The 23,464-nt window shown below is 39.4% G+C and overlaps 1 protein-coding gene across 1 annotated transcript in view; it reads left to right on the top strand.

Annotated features, from left to right (window-relative positions):
- Positions 1 to 22,625, top strand: part of SLC39A8 (solute carrier family 39 member 8) — a 33,664-nt gene extending 11,039 nt beyond the window's left edge. The window contains exons 3-8 of the mRNA XM_077814390.1: positions 10,207 to 10,376; positions 12,287 to 12,409; positions 13,562 to 13,729; positions 15,135 to 15,339; positions 15,514 to 15,698; positions 22,395 to 22,625. Coding sequence (XP_077670516.1) covers positions 10,207 to 10,376; positions 12,287 to 12,409; positions 13,562 to 13,729; positions 15,135 to 15,339; positions 15,514 to 15,698; positions 22,395 to 22,544 — 1,001 coding nt within the window. The 3' untranslated portion in view covers positions 22,545 to 22,625. The remainder of the gene's footprint in view (positions 1 to 10,206; positions 10,377 to 12,286; positions 12,410 to 13,561; positions 13,730 to 15,134; positions 15,340 to 15,513; positions 15,699 to 22,394) is intronic.
- The last annotated feature ends 839 nt before the right edge of the window (positions 22,626 to 23,464 follow it).

Below are 23,464 nucleotides of genomic sequence, written 5' to 3'. Positions count from 1 at the left end.
ACTGCTAATGGTAATTTTGATGGTATTAGTAGCTATTTAATAAACAGAATTTAGAATGAGAGGGTTTTCCCAATAAAATCATCATAATTTATGAGTCCAAGGCAGAGGCAGGTATGCTGTTAACCACAGAGCTCATTGTTAGTTTCTTTCTTTGGCTCAGATTGCTTGTGAGTTGAAACAAAAAAACAAACCAACAAAGGTCAATCCTTTTAAAGTTGGGAGCCTAAATCTATATGAAAGCATCTAAATGAATTTTCTATTTTTCAGTGGTGCTGATCACCAACAATTCCCGTTACTCTTGTGACCTCTTAAAATCAGGCCACTTATTTTGGTGCTTAAGTGCAGATGTAGGCACCCAAGTTTGAAAGAGTTTACAAAGTGTCCATACTTCGCTTAGATGAGGTCCACACTGACAACTTTCAAGGAGTCCCAAGTCTGGACCTAATTTGTATGAGGTAGAACTGATAGCAGCCTTAATGTAGGAAGCTGCATGTCCCAACATGCATGCTGGTCTTCTTGGATCAAGATGGAGCATTTCATGCTGAGACCAGCAGATTCTGTGTGCCATGCCTCCATATTAAACCTGAGGTCAATTATGAGAGACATATAACAATGGGAGTTTTATTTGGCCCCTGGGCCACGCTTTTAGCTAATCCTGGTATATGGATCGTATTACTATTCGTTTCTACGTTTAAAAGACAGGGTAGAAGAGCCCCAACTTTTTTGTTCTTGTTCTATTTCTTATTTTGTAGCTCTGTTACCATTGGGTGTAACAGCCATTACTCTTACCCAATAGAATGCTGCCCATTTTATGAGATGTTTTCATTTGAGTGGCCCTTTAAGGGAGAACCTTTCCTTTACTTGTCTTCTTAAAATCATGTGAACTAACCATATGAGTTCAATTCTGTCTTCAGACTGCTGTGGCTCGCCATCTTAGAAGCTGCTATTATTCAATGCTGTCTATTAAAACATGGTAGGAACTTCTGTGCAGAAGAACCTGCAAATTTCATGGTGGGAGAATTCAAAAAGACTTTTCCATAAGTCTTTGCTAGATTTCAGTCTCTTCTTTCTACCTTTGTGAATATATTTGATCACTTTTCTATTTTTTTTTTTTTATACCTATGGCTCACACTGACAGTGTTCCTTTGGGTTCTGTTGCTGACTTTCATCTTACTCTTTTCATTTATTTTTCTTACTGCATGAAATAGTGAATAATAATGCAATGGGTTTTTTTTGTGCCCCCTTAACCCCTGCTCATCTGTCTACACCGAAAACTAATTGCTTTAGAAAGAACATTTACTTTTGCAGATCTTTACCCATTTTCAGTTTTTCATTACCTTTTGCACAAAATTCTGCATATTGGTTTTTCCTGAAATTCATCAGTTTTTTTTTTCCAGCCGTTCTTTTGTAAACCCCATATCAAGTGTGATCTGGCATTCCTCGCATACCCAAAACATCCAGTGAGCTCAGTGGTGGCTCTGAGCGTGCAAGGAACGCTGGATCAGGCCAATGATAGTGTTTATCAATAGGCCCATAACAGTATCTATTAATGTTGTTAATATATACTATTAAATATATGTAATTCTGAATTACAGGTGCTTTGTGGGGGCGCTATAACAGAAAATAAATAAAATGAACATTGACTAATGCTGCTTAGGAATTCATTAAATCCACGATCTCCATTTGCCATGACTTTTTGTCTTGTTTTGTTAATTGCATTATAACTAAGTTTAATTTTTCATATGGAAAGGATTTTAATTATTTTAACACTTATTTAAAAAGTAAACCCATTGCATCTTATAATCCTTGATTGTGAGCACTGTGAGGCTGCAACTTTCTTTGTGATATTTTTCGTACTACGACGAACATAATGGGGCCCTGGTCAGGTCTTCACGGTGCTACCATAATATAAATAATAATAAACACACACAAAGCTGGAGCAAAGAATAGTTCAACAAAATAATATACATAAAATAGTGAAATAATAACCAAATAATTTTTTCTCCTACCGTGACCAAGGGCAGAGGTAGATGTAAATATTTAGTCAAAGTTATACTGGATTTTCTATTTGTCAGAGCCTGAGGACAGGCTTTTTTCTGTACTTGGAAAATGTTGCCTCTCTTTCTGGCTGTTAGACAATGTTACTGAACTGCATTATTTAATAATAATACTTATAAATAAAAACTATATGCCATACACAGTAGGATCTCCGATATCCTGATAAGGGCCAAGTAAGTATCTAGACAGAGAGTAGAGGAAGTATATTATTTTTCTGTGTGGGTTAAGTAGCCTGTACATTTAAAGTTTGACCCATAATTGACCTCCTATGCTGTTGTAACCATCTCGCTCCTTTTTTTTTTTTTTTTTTTTTTTTGACTCTGCCAACTCATCAACAGTGTCCAGTGACAAGATAAGAGAGGCAGCCTGCCCCATGAGAACTACAGAAAATCTTCAGGGGCCTCCTACCCTACCCTGTATTGCAGGGGCCTGAAATAAAGAACATTTTAGAAGCCCAAATATTTTTTAAATTCCAAAATTCATTACAAAATCTGTTACTCAGTAATTACTAAGAATAAAAATGCTGCTTCAGAAACAGAAAATGCTAAAAGGCAGCATGTAACACATATCTATTTTCCATGTGGGTTGTAGGCTTAATAAATAGTACTGTACATAAAGCTATTTGATAATACACTATGGGCAAAATCATGTTCTTGCCTCTTTGAGGAGTAATGTGGGGAGAGCTGCAGACCTGCAGCAGCCAACTGGTGATGCTCTGAGGCATTCTGGCTGTCCAAGGCAAACATAAAGCATCATATGCAGCCCGCTCAATTGCTTCTTCAGAGCAGATCTGCACACTCTGCACCAGCTGATAACCACAGATAACCATTTGCCTTTTCAGATATGCAGAGTGTCCATTAAATACATTCCTAGAATCTGCTTGTTTGAGGGAGAAGAGTCCCTTCTTAACTTACTAAAGTCAGGTGGCGAAGTATAAAAGAGCTAAGGTCCTAAGATTTTTGTTGCTGTCTTCCCTAGCTCAGTGGTTCTTAGCCTGTGGTCCGCAGACCCCGGGAGGCCGCAAAATATGGCTAAGATTTCCAAAGGGGTCCCCACCAGCATTTGAAAATTTTTAGGGGTACGCAAATGAAAAAAGCTTGAGAATCACTGCTCTCGCTAACTGGTTGGATCATGTTTTCAGGCAGGGAGCTCAGGATATTCTAGCTGCTGCCCTTTATCTCCCATAATGCCAAAGAGAAGGTTGCAGCTTACAGATGGCATAAACTTCTCTTCTTGACTGACTTCAGTAATACATTGGTTAGCCATGGAGGGAGCCAGGCCTACAGAAAATTTAAAAAATGGTGACTGGAAAAAGGCCTAATCCTATCCAGGCTGCCACCCACAATCACATAGGACAGAGTCAGAACAACTCATACACTGTTACTATAACTGGAGTGTTGAAGGACCTGAGAATTGGGAGTTAGCGCATGGGGGAGAGATTATTGTGTGAATTCTCCACGTTTGCTTTCCACAGAATGCTGAAGTTTGGTGCTGTAGGGCTGTTTGTTTGGGGGCTCTCCTGACAGACTGACTTCCTCTATATAGGATGGCCTGCGATCGTATAAAACCAGAACTGGCAATTTTCCAGGGCTTGAGTAGCATAAAAGGCCAAAGATAGTTTAAGCTGGATCAAGTTCTAGTAATAAGTATACTTTTACATATATGGCTCTGTAAAATACAATGAAAACAAGTTTCAGAGTAACAGCCGTGTTAGTCTGTATTCGCAAAAAGAAAAGGAGTACTTGTGGCACCTTAGAGACTAACCAATTTATTTGAGCATGAGCTTTCGCGAAAGCTCATGCTCAAATAAATTGGTTAGTCTCTAAGGTGCCACAAGTACTCCTTTTCTTTTTAATGAAAACAAAATATTTTCAGCAGTGTTGCTAAATCTTGCAATTTTATCATGAGTTTTGTAGTAATTGGTATTCTTCTTGAAACACCAGTTCTTGGTATCAGGTAATTATGTGAGGAAACTCAGCTTTTCTTTCTTTCTTTCTTTCTTTCTTTCTTTCTTTCTTTCTTTCTTTCTTTCTTTCCCTCCCTCCCTCCCTCCCTCTTTCGTAAGTTTCTAGCTCTCATGGTTGTAGAGAAAAACTTGAAAATGTTACCCAAGTGAACCCTAAACATCCAGATAACAAAAAGCCAATAAAAACACCTAATTTTTTTTTTTTAAATTTTATGTTTTTTTCAGCTTCTCATGAATCTTTGGGGTTGGCAGTATTTCTTATGTTCATGCTGCTTTTATTAAATCAGTGATGGATGTAATTTGGTCTCCTGTATTAAGTTTCCTAACAAAAAACAATTAACTATCCATTGAACGCTCACCTTGTTTGAGCAGAGCAGACATAAGATATCAAATAAATAAAATAATAAAAAAATACTTCATTCCAGTATCAAAGGATTTAGGCCATAGAAATGTGGGCCCAGAATTAAAAAAAGGTCATCCCCCATCTCGTTAAATTATAGAGAAAAGGTAGGTGAGGTAATAGCTTTTATTGGACAAACTTCTGTTTTTGAAAGAGACAAGATTTTGAGCTCTTCCTCTGGGAAACTAACTCCGAGTGTCACAGCTAAATACAAAGTGGAGCAGACTGTCTAGCATAAATAATTAACGCATTTCAAGGGACCATCTCACCAACAGAGGTTAGTGCAAAAAAATATTACCTCGCCCACCTTCTCTCTAATGCCCTGGGACCAACACAGCTACAACAACAACATTGAGAGTAGCAGCCGTGTGAGTCTGTATTCGCAAAAAGAAAAGGAATACTAGTGGCACCTTAGAGACTAACAAATTTATTTGAGCATAAGCTTTCGTGAGCTACAGTTCACTTCATCGGACGCATTCAGTGGAAAATACAATGGGGAGATTTATATACATAGAGAACATGAAACAATGGGTGTTACCATACACACTGTAACAAGAGTGATTACTTAAGGTGAGCTATTACCAGCAGGAGAGCGGAGGTGGAGGGTGAGGGTGGGGAGGAAAAACTCTTTTGTAGTGATAATTAAGGTGGGCCATTTCCAGCAGTTGACAAGAACATCTGAGAAACAGTGAGGGGTGGGGGGTGGGGAATAAACATGGGGAAATAGTTTTACTTTGTGTAATGACCCATCCACTCCCAGTCTCTATTCAAGCCTAAGTTAATTGTATCCAGTTTGCAAATTAATTCCAATTCAGCAGTCTCTCGTTGGAGTCTGTTTTTGAAGTTTTTTTGTTGAAGAATTGCCACTTTCAGGTCTGTAATCGAGTGACCAAAGAGAGTGAAGTGTTCTCCAACTGTGATATATGCCATCATGTGCCAGCAATGCCCCTCTGCCATGTACATTGGTCAAACTGGACAGTCTCTACGTAAAAGAATAAATGGACACAAATCAGACGTCAAGAATTATAACACTCAAAAACCAGCTGGAGAACACTTCAATCTCTTTGGTCACTTGATTACAGAACTAAAAGTTGCAATTCTTCAACAAAAAAACTTCAAAAACAGACTCCAGCAAGAGACTGCTGAATTGGAATTAATTTGCAAACTGGATACAATTAACTTAGGCTTGAATAGAGACTGGGAGTGGATGGGTCATTACACAAAGTAAAACTATTTCCCCATGTTTATTCCCCACCCCCCACCCCTCACTGTTTCTCAGATGTTCTTGTCAACTGCTGGAAATGGCCCACCTTAATTATCACTACAAAAGAGTTTTTCCTCCCCACCCTCACCCTCCACCTCCGCTCTCCTGCTGGTAATAGCTCACCTTAAGTAATCACTCTTGGTACAGTGTGTATGGTAACACCCATTGTTTCATGTTCTCTATGTATATAAATCTCCCCACTGTATTTTCCACTGAATGCATCCGATGAAGTGAGCTGTAGCTCACAAAAGCTTATGCTCAAATAAATTTGTTAGTCTCTAAGGTGCCACAAGTACTCCTTTTCTTTTAACAACAACATTGTATACACCAATATATTCTGTTATTCTGAGAGAGTGCGAGTGCTATTATGAATGCGTAATCATTCTTACTAGAGAATCTTCCACAGTCAGCACATTTCTAGCAATCTGGCATTAACCTAATTTTCTTACCATATTTTCTGACCTCAGTTTTTCTGCTGTCTTTCTACATTGACCTGTAGATATTAACATGTATCCTGTTTTTCGCTGTCAAAATGGATAGTATTAAATTAAAAACAATCATAATTTTAAAATGCTTGTCCTAATTTAATGTGTCTTGATTGTATCCAGTTTTAGTGTTTGTGACCCAGTTTCTTTGAGACCTGAAAATAGGTTTTAATTAATTTTTTGAAAATCTGCTTTAAAATATTTGCAGTGCACAGGATAATAAAGAGGAGTAGACAATATACAAAATTAAAAGGCACAGTTTTATGATGATTCTAAATGGTAAAAGCAAAAGTTGTATGGATTGTTGTAACTACAGAACCCAAATGTTTTTGTTTATTTTTAGTACAGATAAAAATCAGAGCTTTCGTTAATATTGATTTAGGCTTTTAAATTGTTTGCACAAGGTTTCACTTTCCTCTCATAACATCATGTACATTCCTTTCCATATGAAAATCCGGACACTGACACCACTAGGCAAAGTAAACTAAATTCAGCCTGGTGCAACTCTATTGCAGTGAGGGATTTGGCTCTGTATTAGGACTGACCATTAATCACAGTTAACTCAAGCGATTAACTCAAAACAAATTAAATCAATTCAAAATATTAATTGCGATTAATCACAGTTTTAATTGCACTGTTAATAGAATCCCGATTTAAATTTATTATAAATATTTTGGATGTTTCTCTACATTTTCAAAAATTGATTTAAATTACAAAACAGAATACAAAGTGTACACTGCTCACTTTATATTATTACTTTTGATTACAAATATTTGCACTGTAAAAAAGATAAAAGAAATAGTATTTTTCAATTCACTTCATACAAGTACAGTAGTACAATCTTTTTATTGTGAAAGTGCAACTTACAAATGTAGAATTTTTTTTTACATAGTTGTACTCAAAACCAAAACAATGTAAAACTTCAGAGCCTGCACGTCCACTCAGTCCTACTTCTTGTTCAGCCAATCGCTAAGACAAACAAGTTTGTTTACATTTATGGGAGATAATGCTGCCCACTTCTTATTTGCAATGTCACCTGAAAGTGAGAACAGGTGTTTGCATGGCACTGTTGTAGCCAGCACTGCAAGGTATTTACGTGTCACATATGCTCAACGTTCGTATGCCCTTTCATGTTTTGACTTGTAGATTGGACTATCTTTTTTACAGTGCAAATATTTGTAATAAAAAATAATATAAAGGGAGCACTGTACATTTTTTATTCTGTATTGTAATTGAAATCAGTATATTTGAAAATGTAGAAAAACACCCAAAATATTTATAATAAATTTAAATCGGTTTTCAGTTATTGTTTAATGGTGCAATTTAAACTGTGATTAATTGCGATAAATTTATTTGATAGTTTGACAGCCCTACTCCGTATGTTTGTTGTCATGTAAGAGAAAAAAATCAGGCAACCTTGGGCACACAGCCTCTCAGAGTAATCTGCTGGCGGGCTGCGAGACATTTTGTTTACGTTGACCGTCCGCAGGCACGGCCCCCTAAAGCTCCCAGTGGCTGTGGTTCACTGTTCCCGGCCAATGGGAGCTGTGGGAAGCGGCGGCCAGTATGTCCCAGTGGATTACCCTGATGGGCTGCGTGCCGAAGGTTGCTGACCCTTGGCCTATGCTAAGTCATCTTTGCACCACTCCAGCAGTGCAAAGAGGAGCTTAAAGCAACTTTTATACTGTACAGTTTTCTGGATTATCCTGCTGCTCTCATATGTTCCAACATAATGTTGACTGTGATTATTGTTTGTGGATGATTTTACGGTAGAATTAGAAGTTTGTATGGAAAACTGATTGTGGTTATACCACAGAATTTCTTTAAAGGTGAGGTAAGAGGCAAGTTGGTGTACAGGCAAAACTTTTTGATACTCCTGGACAATAAACCTCAATCTTGACAATTTCACATTGCTTATAACAAAATCTACAGATTCTGGAACATTCATGGCATTGCATTTTGTCACCTGAAATTATGCTCATGGTGCATGGGACTGAGCTTTTCCAAGCCTGATTCTACCCTTATCTCTCTTTAAAAGAAGAGGCTCTTCTCATTTGACTCATACACAATTTTTGCATTATTCAGGAGTCTAGTACTACTTTCTGAACTATTTGAAGTTCTCTCTCTCTGTCTGTCACTAATGATCCATCTTCTTTTCCACCTGCTAGTGCCATTTTCTCACTGATACAGAAAGTCTGAGATTTGTCTGGCTTTTCACCTATTCATTTTCATGTGAGTTGTTGCACTTCTGCTTAGAGAGCCCCATTGGCATTCAGCTACATAGCACTGAGGGTGTCAGAGAAGCAGAATCTCTGCCAGAAAAATCCCTTCCCACAAAATAGCTGATGGGAGGGAGCGGAGTCCACCTGAAAATATCTCACCTCTTTCTGAATGCACAGATGCCTCTCCACACAAACACTGCATGTTAGAGACCTCAGTGGGTTTCAGGACTGGCATCAGGCCAGAGACTCATACTGTGGAGACAGCCGCTAAATGAGGTACTATCTCCTGTTGCTCAGGGGTGTTAGCTCATGGCCATAAGTGTCCTGTGCTGTTGTAGAGGAAAAGAAACGGGCTGGCTCTCTGCATGAATTCCTCAGAGATTCACAGATTTCTTCCATTCTGTAAGTCAAATTGCCTTTCAGGAGGGAATAATGCATTGAAAGCTTCACACCATGAACCACACGGTGTTTTCCATGTAAATTTCCCTTGTGTAGGTGTATTCTTATGGCATGGGTTTATAGGGCCAAAGTGCTTCACACACAGACAAGATGTTAGTATTTGATTAAACCTATTTTAGGGGTAGTTTAAACCTTCTCTGTGCAAATATGCTGTTCACTGAAACTTGCTCCCATTATACAAGGACTTAGCACAAGATTATTTTTGTAAATTATAAATATTTAATATTTTCAGGGCCAGATTCCCAAGATGGTGTAAATTAGCATAGCTCGTTAATTTAAACAAATAATACTGATTTACCCCAGCTGAGAATCTGCACCTTCCTTGATTTATTTCATTATTACAACATTGGATGTCCACAGAGAATGGCATCTAACACAGAGACATGGTTACTCACAAGAAATTAAAAAAAAAAAATTGTCTAGCCCACTCTCCCTCATGGTCCTGTTCCATTCTCTGTCTGTGGTGGGTAGGAGAGAGAGATACAAATGTTCATACATTTGCTCCATTCTGAGATATTTAGATACCACTTCCAGGTAGGACTTGACAGGCAGAAGCCATTTTAGAGAAGCTTACTGTATCCCCCCCATAGAGGTACTTGGGAGAGTCAAGGGAAGAAGGGAGCTGCAAGGGAGGGAAGGGAGCCACTACTGGGGATTTCACAAATCTTTCCTTCAAAGGGAAAGGATTAGGGGATAAAAAGAGTCAAGCGGTGCAGCCCTCCAACCCTAGAGATCTGTGAGGAAGGGAACTACAAGTGTTCTGGCTGCTTCTCAGCTCTCCAATGGCAAATTATATTCAAATGTAGCCATAGTGGCTAACAAGATAGTCTTATTCTTATGTCATGACTATACTGGCCTCTGGTTTAGCTTTTAAAGCATTAGTCCCAGATTAAATATAGCAGGGCTAGATTCTCTGTTTACTTCAGAGTAAGCTGTTTTGTATCAGCTGACAATCTGACCCACCGAATCCTGGACTTCAGACCCCAGTGTGTTTTCAATCCTTGATGTGACTGGTTCCAGACAGGAACTAATCAGTTCCAGCGTTTTGGTTTTCTTGTTTTTGTGGGTTCAGGTCAGCTCCTTTAAAGTTACACTGTACTTTTTCAAAAAGAACAGGAGGACTTGTGGCACCTTAGAGACTAACAAATTTATTTGAGCATAAGTTTTCATGAGCTACAGCTCATTTCATCGGATGCATTTTTTTGATTTCTCTACTTGTAAGTTCTAACATCAACTGCAGGTCAAAAATGATTTGTGAACGGTTTTTTTATACTCATGTCAATTCATCTGTTAAAAATACATTGTATATGATATTAAAAAACTTGATATTTCTGCTGTGCTCTCATTCACAGTTTGGGGGTTTGGGTTCCTTTCCGTGAGTATCATTAACCTGGCATCACTCCTTGGATTTGTTTTAACTCCTCTCTTGAAGAAGCCATATTTCCCCAAGATTTTAACCTATTTTGTGGGCTTGGCCATTGGGACCCTCTTTTCCAATGCTATTTTCCAGCTAATTCCAGAGGTAAGGAAGGGTATTCATTCTCGGGCTTGGCACTTACCCATTTCCAAAGTGTTGTCATTTTTGAAGTGCACTATAGCATGGGTCCTCAACATTTGGGTCGCGACCCCTAGGGGAATTGTGAACACATTTCAGGGGGGCCTGACTACCGTCTGTCTTCACGGCTAGATGGGTGGGGAACGCCCCTACTTTATTGTAACATGAGGACGTGTCCTGGAAGAGATTGAGGACCACTGTACTATACTATGCTTCCATCACTGGAGAAAGGGGGAAATACATTAGACCAAAGTTATACTTTCTGTAATTCTGAAGTTAACAAAATTACAACAGCGATCAGTTTGTTCCAGGTTCTGTATTGTATTATGGCTATATTGGTAGAAGGCTTAGGAATGTCTGTTGTAGTTCACGGTGTAGTAATATTGTTGCAAGAAGTAACAATAATGGAATCTTGTCTTACAAACTGTTGTTAATGCAATCAGTCCCACAGACAGTAATAGGTCTACTCAAGTTGGTAAGGTTTCAGAGTGGCTCAAGTTGGTAAGCGTTTGCAGGCTCAGACCCAATAGGTATCCCCCAGGAAAACAGGCAGCTTTTACTGTCACTTATCAAAGTGCTTGCAGTTCTTATTTCAGTTCATTGAATAAATATTAGTGGAAAGTTAATCTGCATCAGGGGATTTTATACAATAGTTTAAAAAATGCAGGGTCAACCATTGGGTTTTTAAAATATGGGACCTAAATTTTCCAGTAGGTATTTTGCTGACAGTACAGATACTTCTGTGTTTGCCTGGTTTAGATATCTAAGTGCATATGCCAGCACAGTAAATTTTGTGCATCTAAATCGGGCACATGGAAAAGTTCATATGCACTTAGGCCCAAAGTCTGAGTTTCACTCCTTATTTTCCTGGGCACTTGATTTGATTTTTGACAATAGTAATTTAGGCATTAAAGTCAGCATGGCAATTTTTACTTTATTGCATTTACTTCAGATACTTTTGGCAAGCTAAAGTGTTATAACTGAATTTGGTCCTCAGAATGCATGCTATTACTACTGGTGGCAATGAGAGTTACACATGCATCTTTGAGGGTTAAATTAGGCCCTTATAGCCAAATTCTGCTTACTCTGTCCTTACACAGGTAAAATTCCTCTTCAAGTCTGTATCCTGACAAGTCCTCATGCAAGCAGACTTGTGCCCTTCCCTCTCGCCCATTAAAATAACAGAAGTTTCTTCCTAGCTCAGGTTTAGTGGGGATTTTAGTTGTCAGGGAAATACCTGTTTCTTCCTCAAATACTACCATGGGTCAAGAGACTAAACTTAGATCAAATATTGGCAAACCACTGTCAAAATTGCACATGTAGAGAAATATATTTAAATTACCTGTTGTGGAAAGAGGTTATGAAACAGACACATCTATATATAATTTTCCACACATTTGGACTGTATTTGGGATTTTTGTTCTTGCCAACTAGATTTTACCATCTAGTAATTAAAGTGACTTGTCATCATTTCATTTTAACCTATGACTATCATGACCTAAATTACTGTTTGGAAGGGGAAGATTTATTTTCTATGCATGAAGCTTCCAAAACAAAACCAATAGTTGCCAAATATGTAATGGTTCTAGGACAGTAAATATTGCTTACTGGGAACAAAGCCTACTGAAGTAAATGGAGAGACTTTCGAGAGTGACTTCTATACTAGGTCTGTAAATTGTACTATTTCAATACATCAGCCCAACTATTGATGGCCTAACTTAAAAGATTTAGGTTTGAGTAATAACTTAGGACCCATTAAAGCCACTGGTGGTAGTAGACACTCAGTCCTTCAGAGGATCCAGTCCAACTAGTGTATTTTTCCCCCCGAAAGTGTGTTAAGATTGACTAACCTGAATTGCTGTTACATTCTCTTCTAGGCATTTGGATTGGATCCTAAAACTGACAACTATGTTGAGAAAGCAGTAGCTGTGTTTGGTGGATTCTATATTCTCTTCTTTGTGGAAAGGATTCTTAAAATGATATTGAAGACCTATGGCCAGGTAACTAACTGGACTGATGTATTTTGATATATTTCAGCAAGTTATATTACTAGCAGGCTTTTTTATATTACAAAACTGAGCCTTAGTTTGAAACAGCTGTTATATTTTTATTAGATAGTTGGTAGTTTGATGATATATAAGATTTTACATTATTTTCCAAGGATCTCAGTCTTACAACACCCCTCTGAGATACTTGGTTAAACTGAGGCTCAGAGAGGCTCAGTAACTTAACCTATCTCACACAGAGAATTACAAGCAGAGCTGGGAATAGAACCCAGAAACCGAGTTCCCATCTCCTGCTCTAATCATTAGGCCACATTCTATGCACCCTGAAGGACCAAATCCTGTGAGCAAAGCCTGAATGAATGGGTTTTGCCTGGTGGAAATACATAAAGGGCATTCTACCCTGAGCCCTCCCTTGGCCACTCATGCAGATACTGTAGGGTGTAAGGAGGATAAGTGGATACAGCCAGACACTCCCACCCATGAAGGTTTTGGCCTATTGACTCTACACTGACTGTGCTTTAACCTCACTGCCAATATCCCCACATCCCCTCCATGTTCCAGTGCAGAAACCTTAACAGGAATTGTGGGTTCTGCACAGGCTCTTGGTTTCGTCCCCATATCATACTGTATTTGTTGTCTTGTGTGCTCATGTACAGTCTGCAGCATGTGTCTCAGAGCAGGGCGTCTCAAACTTGTTCAGAGTTTAAATTGCACCTCAGCTGTCTGGTGTACCTCCTCTTCCCCCTTGGAGATTCCTCAGCCCCATCTCCCTGCTGTTGAAGATTACAATAGGGAGGTGGTCCATGTGCCAATTCATACTGATTACATACATGGAACAGGAACGTTCAGTACTTGCTAATGTATTTTTAGTTGTCTTTAGTGCAACTTAACAGCTGGAATTGAGAAGGAAAAAGCACTGCCTTGTGAAGAGCAAGCTTTCCATTAATGAACAGCAAATGCTCTGTGGACCACCAGTGGTCCTCTGACTAGTTTGGGAAGTTCTGCCTAACCGTATAATCAGCACAAACATAGACATCTGTATGTCCATCCAAATGGACAAGCTGATTTTTCTTGCACAGTGTGTTTAGACACATTCCTATTTTGCAGTCTGTATTTTTGTTTTGTTTCTTTTCTCCCCCCATTTAGACTGGCCACACTCACTTTGAAACTCACAAACAGAATCTTCCTCAGGATAAGGGTAATCCACCCACGCCATTGAAATCTAATAATGGGATGATGTGCTATGCAAATCCAGCCATAATAGAGCCTAATGGAAACCCCAATTTTGACACAGTTAGTGTGGTCTCTGCTCAGGTATGAACATTGTTTTTTATTTAATGTATTGTTTCTCAGTCGGTTGTATAAGCTTATCTAGGAAGAAGAGATACGCTTTTATAAACTGCTCGCTCACAACTCACTTGAGCAATATGAAAAAAGCTATTTTGGCAAGGTTGCAGAGTCAGTGATGCTCTCTTTGTTAGCTGCCAAGTCAGTGCTAACATATAGCAATGTCAACCCGGGTAAGATATCAATCAGTATTTTATATTCTCATTTATTAAGATCAAATTGTAATTGTTCAGTAGCTTCTATCTTTCACATAGCAAAACCCCCCACACTTTTTTTAAATTTATAATTATAGTATAACAACTTCCTACAACTATTTTTGTAGTTCTCTTGTAATCAGAGGAATATGGTATTACATTGATATATATAGAGTTTGCTAAAGAGAAAGGGCAGTGTTTCTGTAACTTCAATATATATTTAACTCTCCATTTCAAGCACTAGTTAATGGATTTCCAAGAGCTTTTATGTACAAATGTTGTTGGGTTTTACAGTAATTGTGCTACTACATTTGTAATTGTATGTGCAAACATATAGGAAACCACATTTTCAAAGGAGACCATTTATTTTGTGCTTTATCTGCCTGAAGGAGTTCATTACTACATGGTGCCAGACTTCTATTTCCATCTCTGGGATACAGTAGTGGGTCCTAAATGTTCATACTCAGCAGCTCTACACTAAGCTGTGTGTTTGTGTTTTTTTTTTTTTAAACTTAGAACCATTCAGCAGCACAGTGAAAATTACTTACTGGCAATGATATTGAACATGCACTCCTTAGAAACTGATTTTAACCCCAGGATGTGACTTGCATGGCCCAAACTTAGAAGTGAAACAATCGATGATGCTCCTGGATGGCTATCTAGGGTTTTATAGAGGTGCTCATCAGCAGGGTACCTGAGTGCCCAAGTGAGAATTACAGGGACTGATAATATGATAGCGCCCTTTCATTTCTAATTAAGTGGTTGGGGTGGAAAGTGAGTGATTGCTTTTTAGTACCCCATTTGAAGCCCAAGTTTGTATTCTGTCCAGCTTTTCATGGATTGGTGTGTGAATTGTAAAATCCACTACCCCAGTTCTCACCCTTGGTGTTTGTCTCAGCAGATGAACCAAGGGCTAAATGGGCATTGAGATGCTATCTCACAGTCAGAGTGGTGATCCATCCTTCCCCAATTGCATCAAAGTAGATTAACTCAGTGATGTAGGAAAGCGGGTGCAGCTGCTGCCTGTTCAGCGTCAGCTCTGGGGACAAAAAGCTTTGGTCTCCATTACAGTTAGTACTTTTACCTTTTAGCAGCTCTACATTAAAAAAGGGAAAGAAATCCACTGGCTTCTTTGCAGCTGTTTAATGCATCACATAATTGCTATGTTCTTTCTGCAGGAAGAGAAAACCCAAACCCAAAGTAAATGTTTAAAGGGACCCACATTGTCAGAGATTGGAACAATTGCCTGGATGATCACGCTAAGCGATGCCTTGCACAACTTCATTGATGGTCTGGCTATTGGTGCTTCCTTCACCCTCTCTCTGCTTCAGGGACTTAGTACATCCATAGCAATCTTATGTGAGGAGTTTCCTCATGAACTGGGTAAGATATTTACATTAACTCACCTGTCAGTCATGTTAATGCTGACTGAAAATGTTCTTCAGTATTTATATGAAAGAGGGCTGGGTTATAATTGTCATACAAGTTACAAATCTCCTTTCAAACCTTCAGAAAATAATCACTTAATGTCCTCTTCCACCTTTTTTTTTTCCCCAGGGGATTTTATCATTTTGATAAATGCAGGAATGAGCACCTACCAGGCTTTATTTTTCAACTTTATTTCATCATGTTCCTGCTACATTGGTCTGGTTTTTGGTATATTAGTGGGCAGCAACTTTGCTCCTAACATTATCTTTGCAATAGCTGGTGGTATGTTCCTGTACATTTCCCTGGCAGATATGGTGAGATACAATTTCATTTTATTTATTTAATGCATGCATAAGAATATAGGCATTTCCACAGGGGACCTGAATAATGGTTTATTAACTATAATTTGGTATTCTGCCCTCTGATCCTGATAGGGGATGTACAGATACAGTAGACTTCCATTGGGTGCAACTGGGAACTTGGGTCTCACTAACCTGCCCCCCCGCCCAAGCTGTGAGGTCGTGACAAGCTTCCGTTCTCTCCACATTTTACAACTTACACAGCCCCACACAAGCAGAGACATATCCAGCTGCAGTTACATGAATGCTTCTCCTAGCCACTCATGAACTAACAATAGAGAGGCTTCAGCCAGTCCCCCCCAGCCTAGGAGCCCAGAGCTGTACTGTTTTGCCCTGGTCAAAAGTCTGACCAGTATGTTTATTGCCTAGTCCACCCCTCCTTCAGTGTGGAGAGGACAATGCACCAGCCCCTGTTCCTGAGCAGATATCCCCTTGCACTTCAAACACATTGTTTTAGGTAAAAAAAAATATAAAACATTTATTAAATACAGAAAGATGGATTTCAAGTCATAGCGTACAGATCAAAGTTTGTTACCCAAGAAATAAAACAAAATTGCAGGCTAAGCTCTATACCCTAGATAGGATTTGAATCAAGCAGTGTCTCACCCTCATGGTACAAACAGTTCACCAATCTTCCATACACAGGCTAGAAATCCCTTCAGCCTGGGACCATATCCCTGGTTCAGTCTTTGTTCCTAAGGTGTTTCCAGGTGTTCAGTTGTAAGGGGAGTGAGGCCAAGGGATGTCACTTCCTCCTTTTATAGCTTCCTTCATGGGGTGGGAACTTTTGTTCCAAGCAAAGTCCCCAGCCCAGTTTGTGGAAAAGTACAGGCCTAAGATGGAGTCCAGTATCACATGATCTAGTCACATGCCCTTGCATGCTTCAATGACTCATAGCAGCCATTACTCACATACTGGCTGAAGTGTCCACAGAGGAGCTCATCAGGTGAAGATAAGCTTCTTTTATGGCCTCTTGTGTTTCTTAATGGACAGTTACCTTGGATGATTCGTCCACAAGGTGCTGACTAGTCTGGATATAAACTGCCTTGTGGGTGTCACTCCAGGAGCAAACACATTTGAAATATTGGTACACCATCAATATTCATAACTTCAGATACAATCCAAAAGGATATTATTGTATGTGCTGTCAATGTTTAACAGATCAAGACTTTGAGAATGATACCTTACAAGGCACGCTTTGCACAAAACATATCAATTGTGTCACCATGGTAAAAAGATGGGAGTGTCAGGATATTGCTTTGGGGCACAAAGCAAATATATCAAAGTGAAAACCTTCTTAGTGCACCTAGCCAACTGTGCAACACTATATGAACGGAGAAAAATTCTCTTACTCCAGCAGGAATCGCTATTGAGAAAAAATTCTTTTGTAAACTGAGTCACAAGTCCACCCAAATTTATACATATTCAGACAGAATTATTGTCACTTATAATTTGATCACATTTATGCCAGACAAAAAACAGATAAGGTGGAATAGGTAGAGGCCTAAGTTACTGAGTTCCAGGATACCAGGAGACTCTTCTGCATTTCATGACGGTTGTCTCAAGTCTCCGGTCTGATATTTCTGAGACTTGAGTCTTGTTCCCTTGTACCTTTTCACATTACAGATTCATTAGCCTTCCTTCACTCAACATTAAGCTTATAAAACATTGTCTTATGTAACTTTTACAATATGCACATGCAAGCTTCAATTTACATACCTTTTGCTCTCTATACTATTTTCAGGTCTTTGTTATCTTACTCATGGTTTTTCCAATATAGGGACTAAGCATTATATTGTGAGTATCAGATAAGAGGAAGTTAATTAGTCTAAGTCCTCCAACACATAACACCACCTTTGTCCTGTAAGCATTATTGAAAGAAGTCTAGGTAAGAGAAAGATTGGCAAGACAAAAGCTAGGGCAAAGCCTTAACATAGGTACTATCCAAACTCAATCACTCTACATAATCAAACTAGTAACATTAAACTAACACAACCCTTATTTTTTTTTTTTTTTTACTATTCAACAATTCTTTATATTTCAGTATAAGTTTGTATGTATCTAATGAAAAATGTAGGATGCTATTTATGAACTGTTAGTTGAGTAGGAAAGTTATGAGGAACAATAATCTTTGATGTCAGCATTAACTTGTCTTTTCCAAACATAGGTTTCCAACTTTTTGCTCCAACTCTAGCATCATGCTTTAAGTTATTAAAAAGCCTTTTCAGTAATCTCACCTGTTGCATTTTGAGGTGCTTTTTATTCAGTTTAGGGCTTTGGGAGTCAAGTGTTCCTCACCCCACTTATTTGTAACTACTACAGCTAAAAAATAAGAATGGCACAAAAGCAAACATCAGCCATGAGTGAAGACCCACCCTTTCATACTTGCTGATTCAGTACAAATGTACTAACCTTTGTCTTCATAATAGGCTCCGTGGCCTACATATTTCATAAGTAAGGTGTGAAGGCTGGGGATACATAAGTTTTAGACTGGGGCTTGTTTCTGACAGGTGCAATTTGGACTCAACAGCATCAAAGTCATGTGAACTTTTCTCATGATGAGATTTTCAAAATCACAAAATTCAGAAATCTTGTTAGCTATCATTCATAAACATTACTGTCTTAGGCTCAAATCTTGCAAGACCAGCTATTCTCCTGAAATGGAACGGAGTTTTAAACCACATCTGTTCATGTAGGTTCACAGCCCAGAGTTCAAACCTGAAGCTCCTCTAAATTCCCAGAATTTGAAGGGCGTCAGGGCACGGTGACAATTTTGGCCCACCTCGAGCTACAGCCCAACAAGATATGATTGCACAGGTACCACTTGAGGCCATTTTAGAGTCAATCAGCACACCAAGAGTCTTTCAAACTCACAATGCCTTAGTAACCTCTACAAGAACAATTTCACAACTGAAATGGTTTAATTTCACTCCAAATGCTCTTTGATATGAGATCATAAATGCAAGTACTCATGTAACATGAATATCATGCAAAAATTAGGAATTGTCTTTACTTTTAGAGTAGCTCAACTTAAATTGTTGTTAAACCCATTATATAGAGAATACGCTGTCTCCATATCCATTGCTCTTCTGTTTTTAGGTTGTCCATTACAATTGTATCTGAAAAAAAAATTATGCGAGTGCTCTATACAGAGGTCTGATTTTCCACTTCTCTCCTGATTTTCACACTCCTCTGTCTAGAAGCAGGTAGGATTAATTAGAACTTCATTTCTCTTCTTGTTCTTCTCTCCCCTGTTCAGAGAGCAGGCAGAGTAGAGCTTGTTAATGACTGCCATGTGTGGGTGAGAGAGCGAGAGTGAGTGCGTGTGTGTGTGGGGTGAGAGGGAGGACTTGCACAGTGATGGGCTTACTTCTGAGAAGACTGTCTTCTGCTCCCACTAGTCTTAACCTGTCTGAGGGGATTGCACTTGCCTTGGGAGTTCATGAAGGGAGAGGCAGTTTGAGCTGGCTTAATATCACCCCACTGAGAGCTTTTCAGAAAACAAACAAACACAACCAACCAAGACTAGAACTTTAAACTTGATTCAACAGTTGACGGTAGCCAGTGCCATGATTTGAGGATGGCGATGAGAAGCAGCAGCTGCTGGGCTGTCTTTGTCAGCAAGTGAACTGCATTCTGCACCATTGAAGTTGAGTGGTTTTGGATTTATTTCCGACTACACAGGTTACAATACGTGACCCTGGCTGTCACAAATTAATGGATCATTGTGTTTAGAGGTTTGTGTCTGACAGGATAGAAGGTCATCTGGACAAACAGGATGGGGTATTGTCTCCTAGCATGTTGCAGGTTGAAATAAGCTTCTCAGTTATTTTGGTGTCTCGTATCAATTCCACGAGGAGTTCTAGGTTACATACTTTTGTCCATGGTTGGGTAGGTACCCTGTATTGATGGTATTGTCTAGTTCTGAGAAGTTTCTCTCTGTACCCCATTAGCATTAGTCCTGGGTTTTTTCCCCCTGGGTTCAGCTTCAGCCAGCTCTGATATGGTGTTGTTCAGGTGCAGGATAGCTGGAGGTAGTATAGTTTACAGGGGAGGTGAAAGAGATAAATAGCCGAGTGTGATCCACATACTCCTGGCATTTAAAGCAATAGCATCTGATAAGCTTCCCATAGGGGTTTAACGTAGACGTTCCATAGGTTGAAAGGAGCGTGGTGGAACTTTAGAGACTAGGCCCTTGGTTGCAGAAGTGCCGTTAAGCATTGCTGTCCTCTGGGTGTGGTCTGTTAGGAAGGATGAAAACATCTGGGGGTACTGTCACTAACTCCTGCTAGCTCTCTAAGTCAGTCCTGCAGTATCTCATAATGTAGGTTTCAATTGCTGCAGAGAGAGGGGGAAAAAAAATGTTTGACTGGCAGGGGCCAGGAGACAGTCATCAGGACAGCCAGTATGATTTCCATGTCATACCCTCAGCTGAAGCCTGATTGGGAAATTGGCTCTTGTTAGGTGATATGAGGCTGCCTTTAATCATTTTATAAATAATCCATCCCAAGGAAAGGGAAGTTAGAGATTATTTGCCTGTAGTTTACCAGGTCAGTGCAGTTAGGAGTGGTTCTAGAACAGGGGTGGCCAACCTGAGCCCGAGAAGGAGCCAGAATTTACCAATGTACATTGCCCAAGAGGCGCAGTAATACGTCAGCAGCCCCACATCAGCTTCTCCTCCCACCCATCAGCAGCCCCACTGATCACTCTCCCTCCCCGCACCTCCCGATCAGCTCTTTCGTGGCGTGCAGGAGGCTCTGTGGGGAAGGAGCGAGGGTACTGCAGTCTCGGGGAGGGGGTGGGGAGGGCTGGAGTGGGGGCAGAGCCAGGGGCTGAGCAGTGAGCACCCCACAGCACATTGGAAAGTTGGCACCTGTAGCTCCAGCCTTGGAGCTGCATATTAACTTCTGAAGAGCTGCATGTGGCTCCGGAGCCTCAGGTTAGCCACCCCTGTTCTAGAACTACAACATTTTTCAAGGTAGGTAGTAGCCTGCTTTTCAAAGAAAGAGTTAATAGCCTGTGTTGTTAGAGAGCCTAAATGTTCACTTCTGTGAAATATGGTTAAGAATAATAGGGAGTGGCTCATAGGGAAGGAACTATGTCCAGGATCTCCTGCTGTTTGAATGGTCCTTAAGGGAGGCATGGCATTATCTATTCCATGCTTGTTTGTTTGCTTCCACACACAAGTGCAACTTGGTCTGAGAAGGCGGATCATTCTTCAGCAGTTTGTGGAGGAGGTTGGGGGCTCTGGAATACACTACAGGTTTAAACAAACAAACAAACAAACAAACAATGTACACTCTAGCTCAGCTGGACCATAGACTTTGTATTAACTGTGGCTGATGAGAAAGTGGCTATAGGACACTGGAGCAAGTCTGAAGGAATTTCTTGTCCCAGAGACTTTCATCTTTAGCTCATGTTTTTAGCTAGTGGCTGCTTGGTCTCATTCCTTCAACAGTTCCTGTATTCGTTGGCCTGAGAACCTCGGAGATCAGTGGAGGTAGTGTGCATCTGTAGGAAGGGAGGTACTGATTAGAAGCTAATGTCGCTAGCAGTGGATATTTATGTGATTATAGCATCTTATTTGGTCATCAGTGTCTTGACACTCTGGCTGTGTAAGAGCGCAGTGGAAACTTACTAAGAAAGCTTGTCCTTGTTATGTAAGAGGAAGTGTTCTGATAACCACTAGCAACAGATGGTGGTCCATCCATAGTAGCAATATAATTTTTGTGTTGGCTTTATACATATCCAGATTGAATATACGGTTCCACGTGTGGCCACAGGTGGGTAGAACCTGAGAGCAGCCTATAGTTGATAACATGCATGTGAGGAGTTTTAGGTGAAAGGGAGTGTTGACATGAGTGTTAAGGTCTCCTGTCACCTTTAATGACAGAGTCGTCACTGACTGCTAGGAAACTCAACTAATTCTATAGTATGTTGATTCAGTCTTCTGGTCCAGTTTGTTAATTATCATACTTTCTTATTGCTACATGAAACTGATTAAAAATACATCAATCTTCCTTTATTACAGCCTGTCCCTTTAGTGCATTGGTACCTTAGGTGAAAGGATAAATCTCACCGCAGAGTCATTGTTCTTTCTGTCCTGATTCCCACCAGCTCATCAACACCCCTAAGAGCTCACTTAGGTGTTCCAGTTCTGAAAGGATGTATGCATTTTCAGTTCCACTGTGGTAGTTTGTAGATGTGCCCCCAGAATCCTTATTTTGCATTCCCTAAAAGACCCTAGAGAGGTTCCTGACTGCAGCAGTGTTTGAAATGACAGACCATAACATCTTTTTTATTATGATTGTGTAACTTGGCAAGATAGCAGCAGCTGCTTGTATTAACAAGATAGCAACAGCTGGCCTAGTAGATGGACCCCCATAGATTCCTGATGTCATATGAAGGAAGTGGTTCAGATCTGGATGACATCTCTAGATTACAGGACAGGAGAGACCACCATTTCAGTTTTCCCATCATTGGTGAAATGGGCCCTTTGACCTGTCCCTACCACTAACTCTCCTTTCTATTAGGGTTAAGATCCAAACACAGCTATAAAGTACAAAATAAAAATCACTATCAAGATGCTAAATTACATATTCTACCACAAGATGGCAACTGTTACCTAAAAAATAAACCCCTCTCTTCTAGTTCCCAGAGATGAGTGACATGCTGAGAGAGAAAGTGACTGGAAGGAGAACAGATTTAACCTTCTTCCTCATTCAGAATGCTGGTTTACTAACAGGATTTGCTGCTATATTGCTGATTACCATATATGCAGGAGACATTGAGTTGGAATAATGAGATTCTGAAGATGGCACTGATAATGAAGGATATTAGTAAATTAGAAATGGAAAAACTCTTGAAATCCATAAAGGGACTTTAAACTCATCTACCTGATTTAAAACAATGACCCTGTTTTCTTCTGCAAATCATAGAAAGTTAGTGGCTTCTTTTAGGACTCCCAAATCAGTCCTATAAAATGGGCCATCAACTTCTGAGTATTACAAGCGATGGATTCAACACTTGTGAAGGTGCCAGACATACCTGCACAATGGTAAAAAGAGGATATTATATAGAATTAAGCAGGAGGCAGCTATATGTATTCCATATGACTTAAAAAAAAAATCACCAGGATGGAAATTAGTACAAAAGAAAATGGTAAGGTTCATACTCTTAATTTAAGTGTGATGAAAACTAACCAGCTTGGAAACTGCCTGCTTTCATGACTTGTGTTGCAGGGTTTCCCTATCAGCATATAAAAACCCCCAAATGATTTCATAATAGATATAAATGCTTCTAAGATTCTAATTAACACTGGAAGGAAAGAGAGCAGTTAATGCTTTTGATCTTTTCTCTTTAAGTGCACTAAGAGATTGTGGATTTATTTTGAGAACAATTTTTTAAAAGTAAAAACTTGGTATTAAATTTGACAAATTATGAATTCTGTAATGTTTTAAAAGGATTGTGTATTTTAAGTTCTATAAATACTTTGCCTTGAAATGTTTTATATTCAGATATATATCAAGTTCCACAGATATCACTCTGGAGAAAAAAAATCAATGTTTGGTTTAGTTTTTGTAAGATCTCATTGACAAATGGCACTAAGAAAAAAATAATTAATGTCAGCAATCAAAGGGTTTCTGTAATGAGTAGTTTCCTTGTACAAAAGTTCAGCGTAGCAAGGAAAATATACATTTTTGAAGAACCAATCCTGCATT

This window comes from Eretmochelys imbricata, chromosome 4 (genome assembly GCF_965152235.1).
Source record: "Eretmochelys imbricata isolate rEreImb1 chromosome 4, rEreImb1.hap1, whole genome shotgun sequence".
In the NCBI taxonomy this organism is placed as follows: domain Eukaryota; kingdom Metazoa; phylum Chordata; order Testudines; family Cheloniidae; genus Eretmochelys; species Eretmochelys imbricata.
Note: the sequence above shows the minus strand (reverse complement) of the source record. Positions and strands in the feature narration are given on the sequence as shown.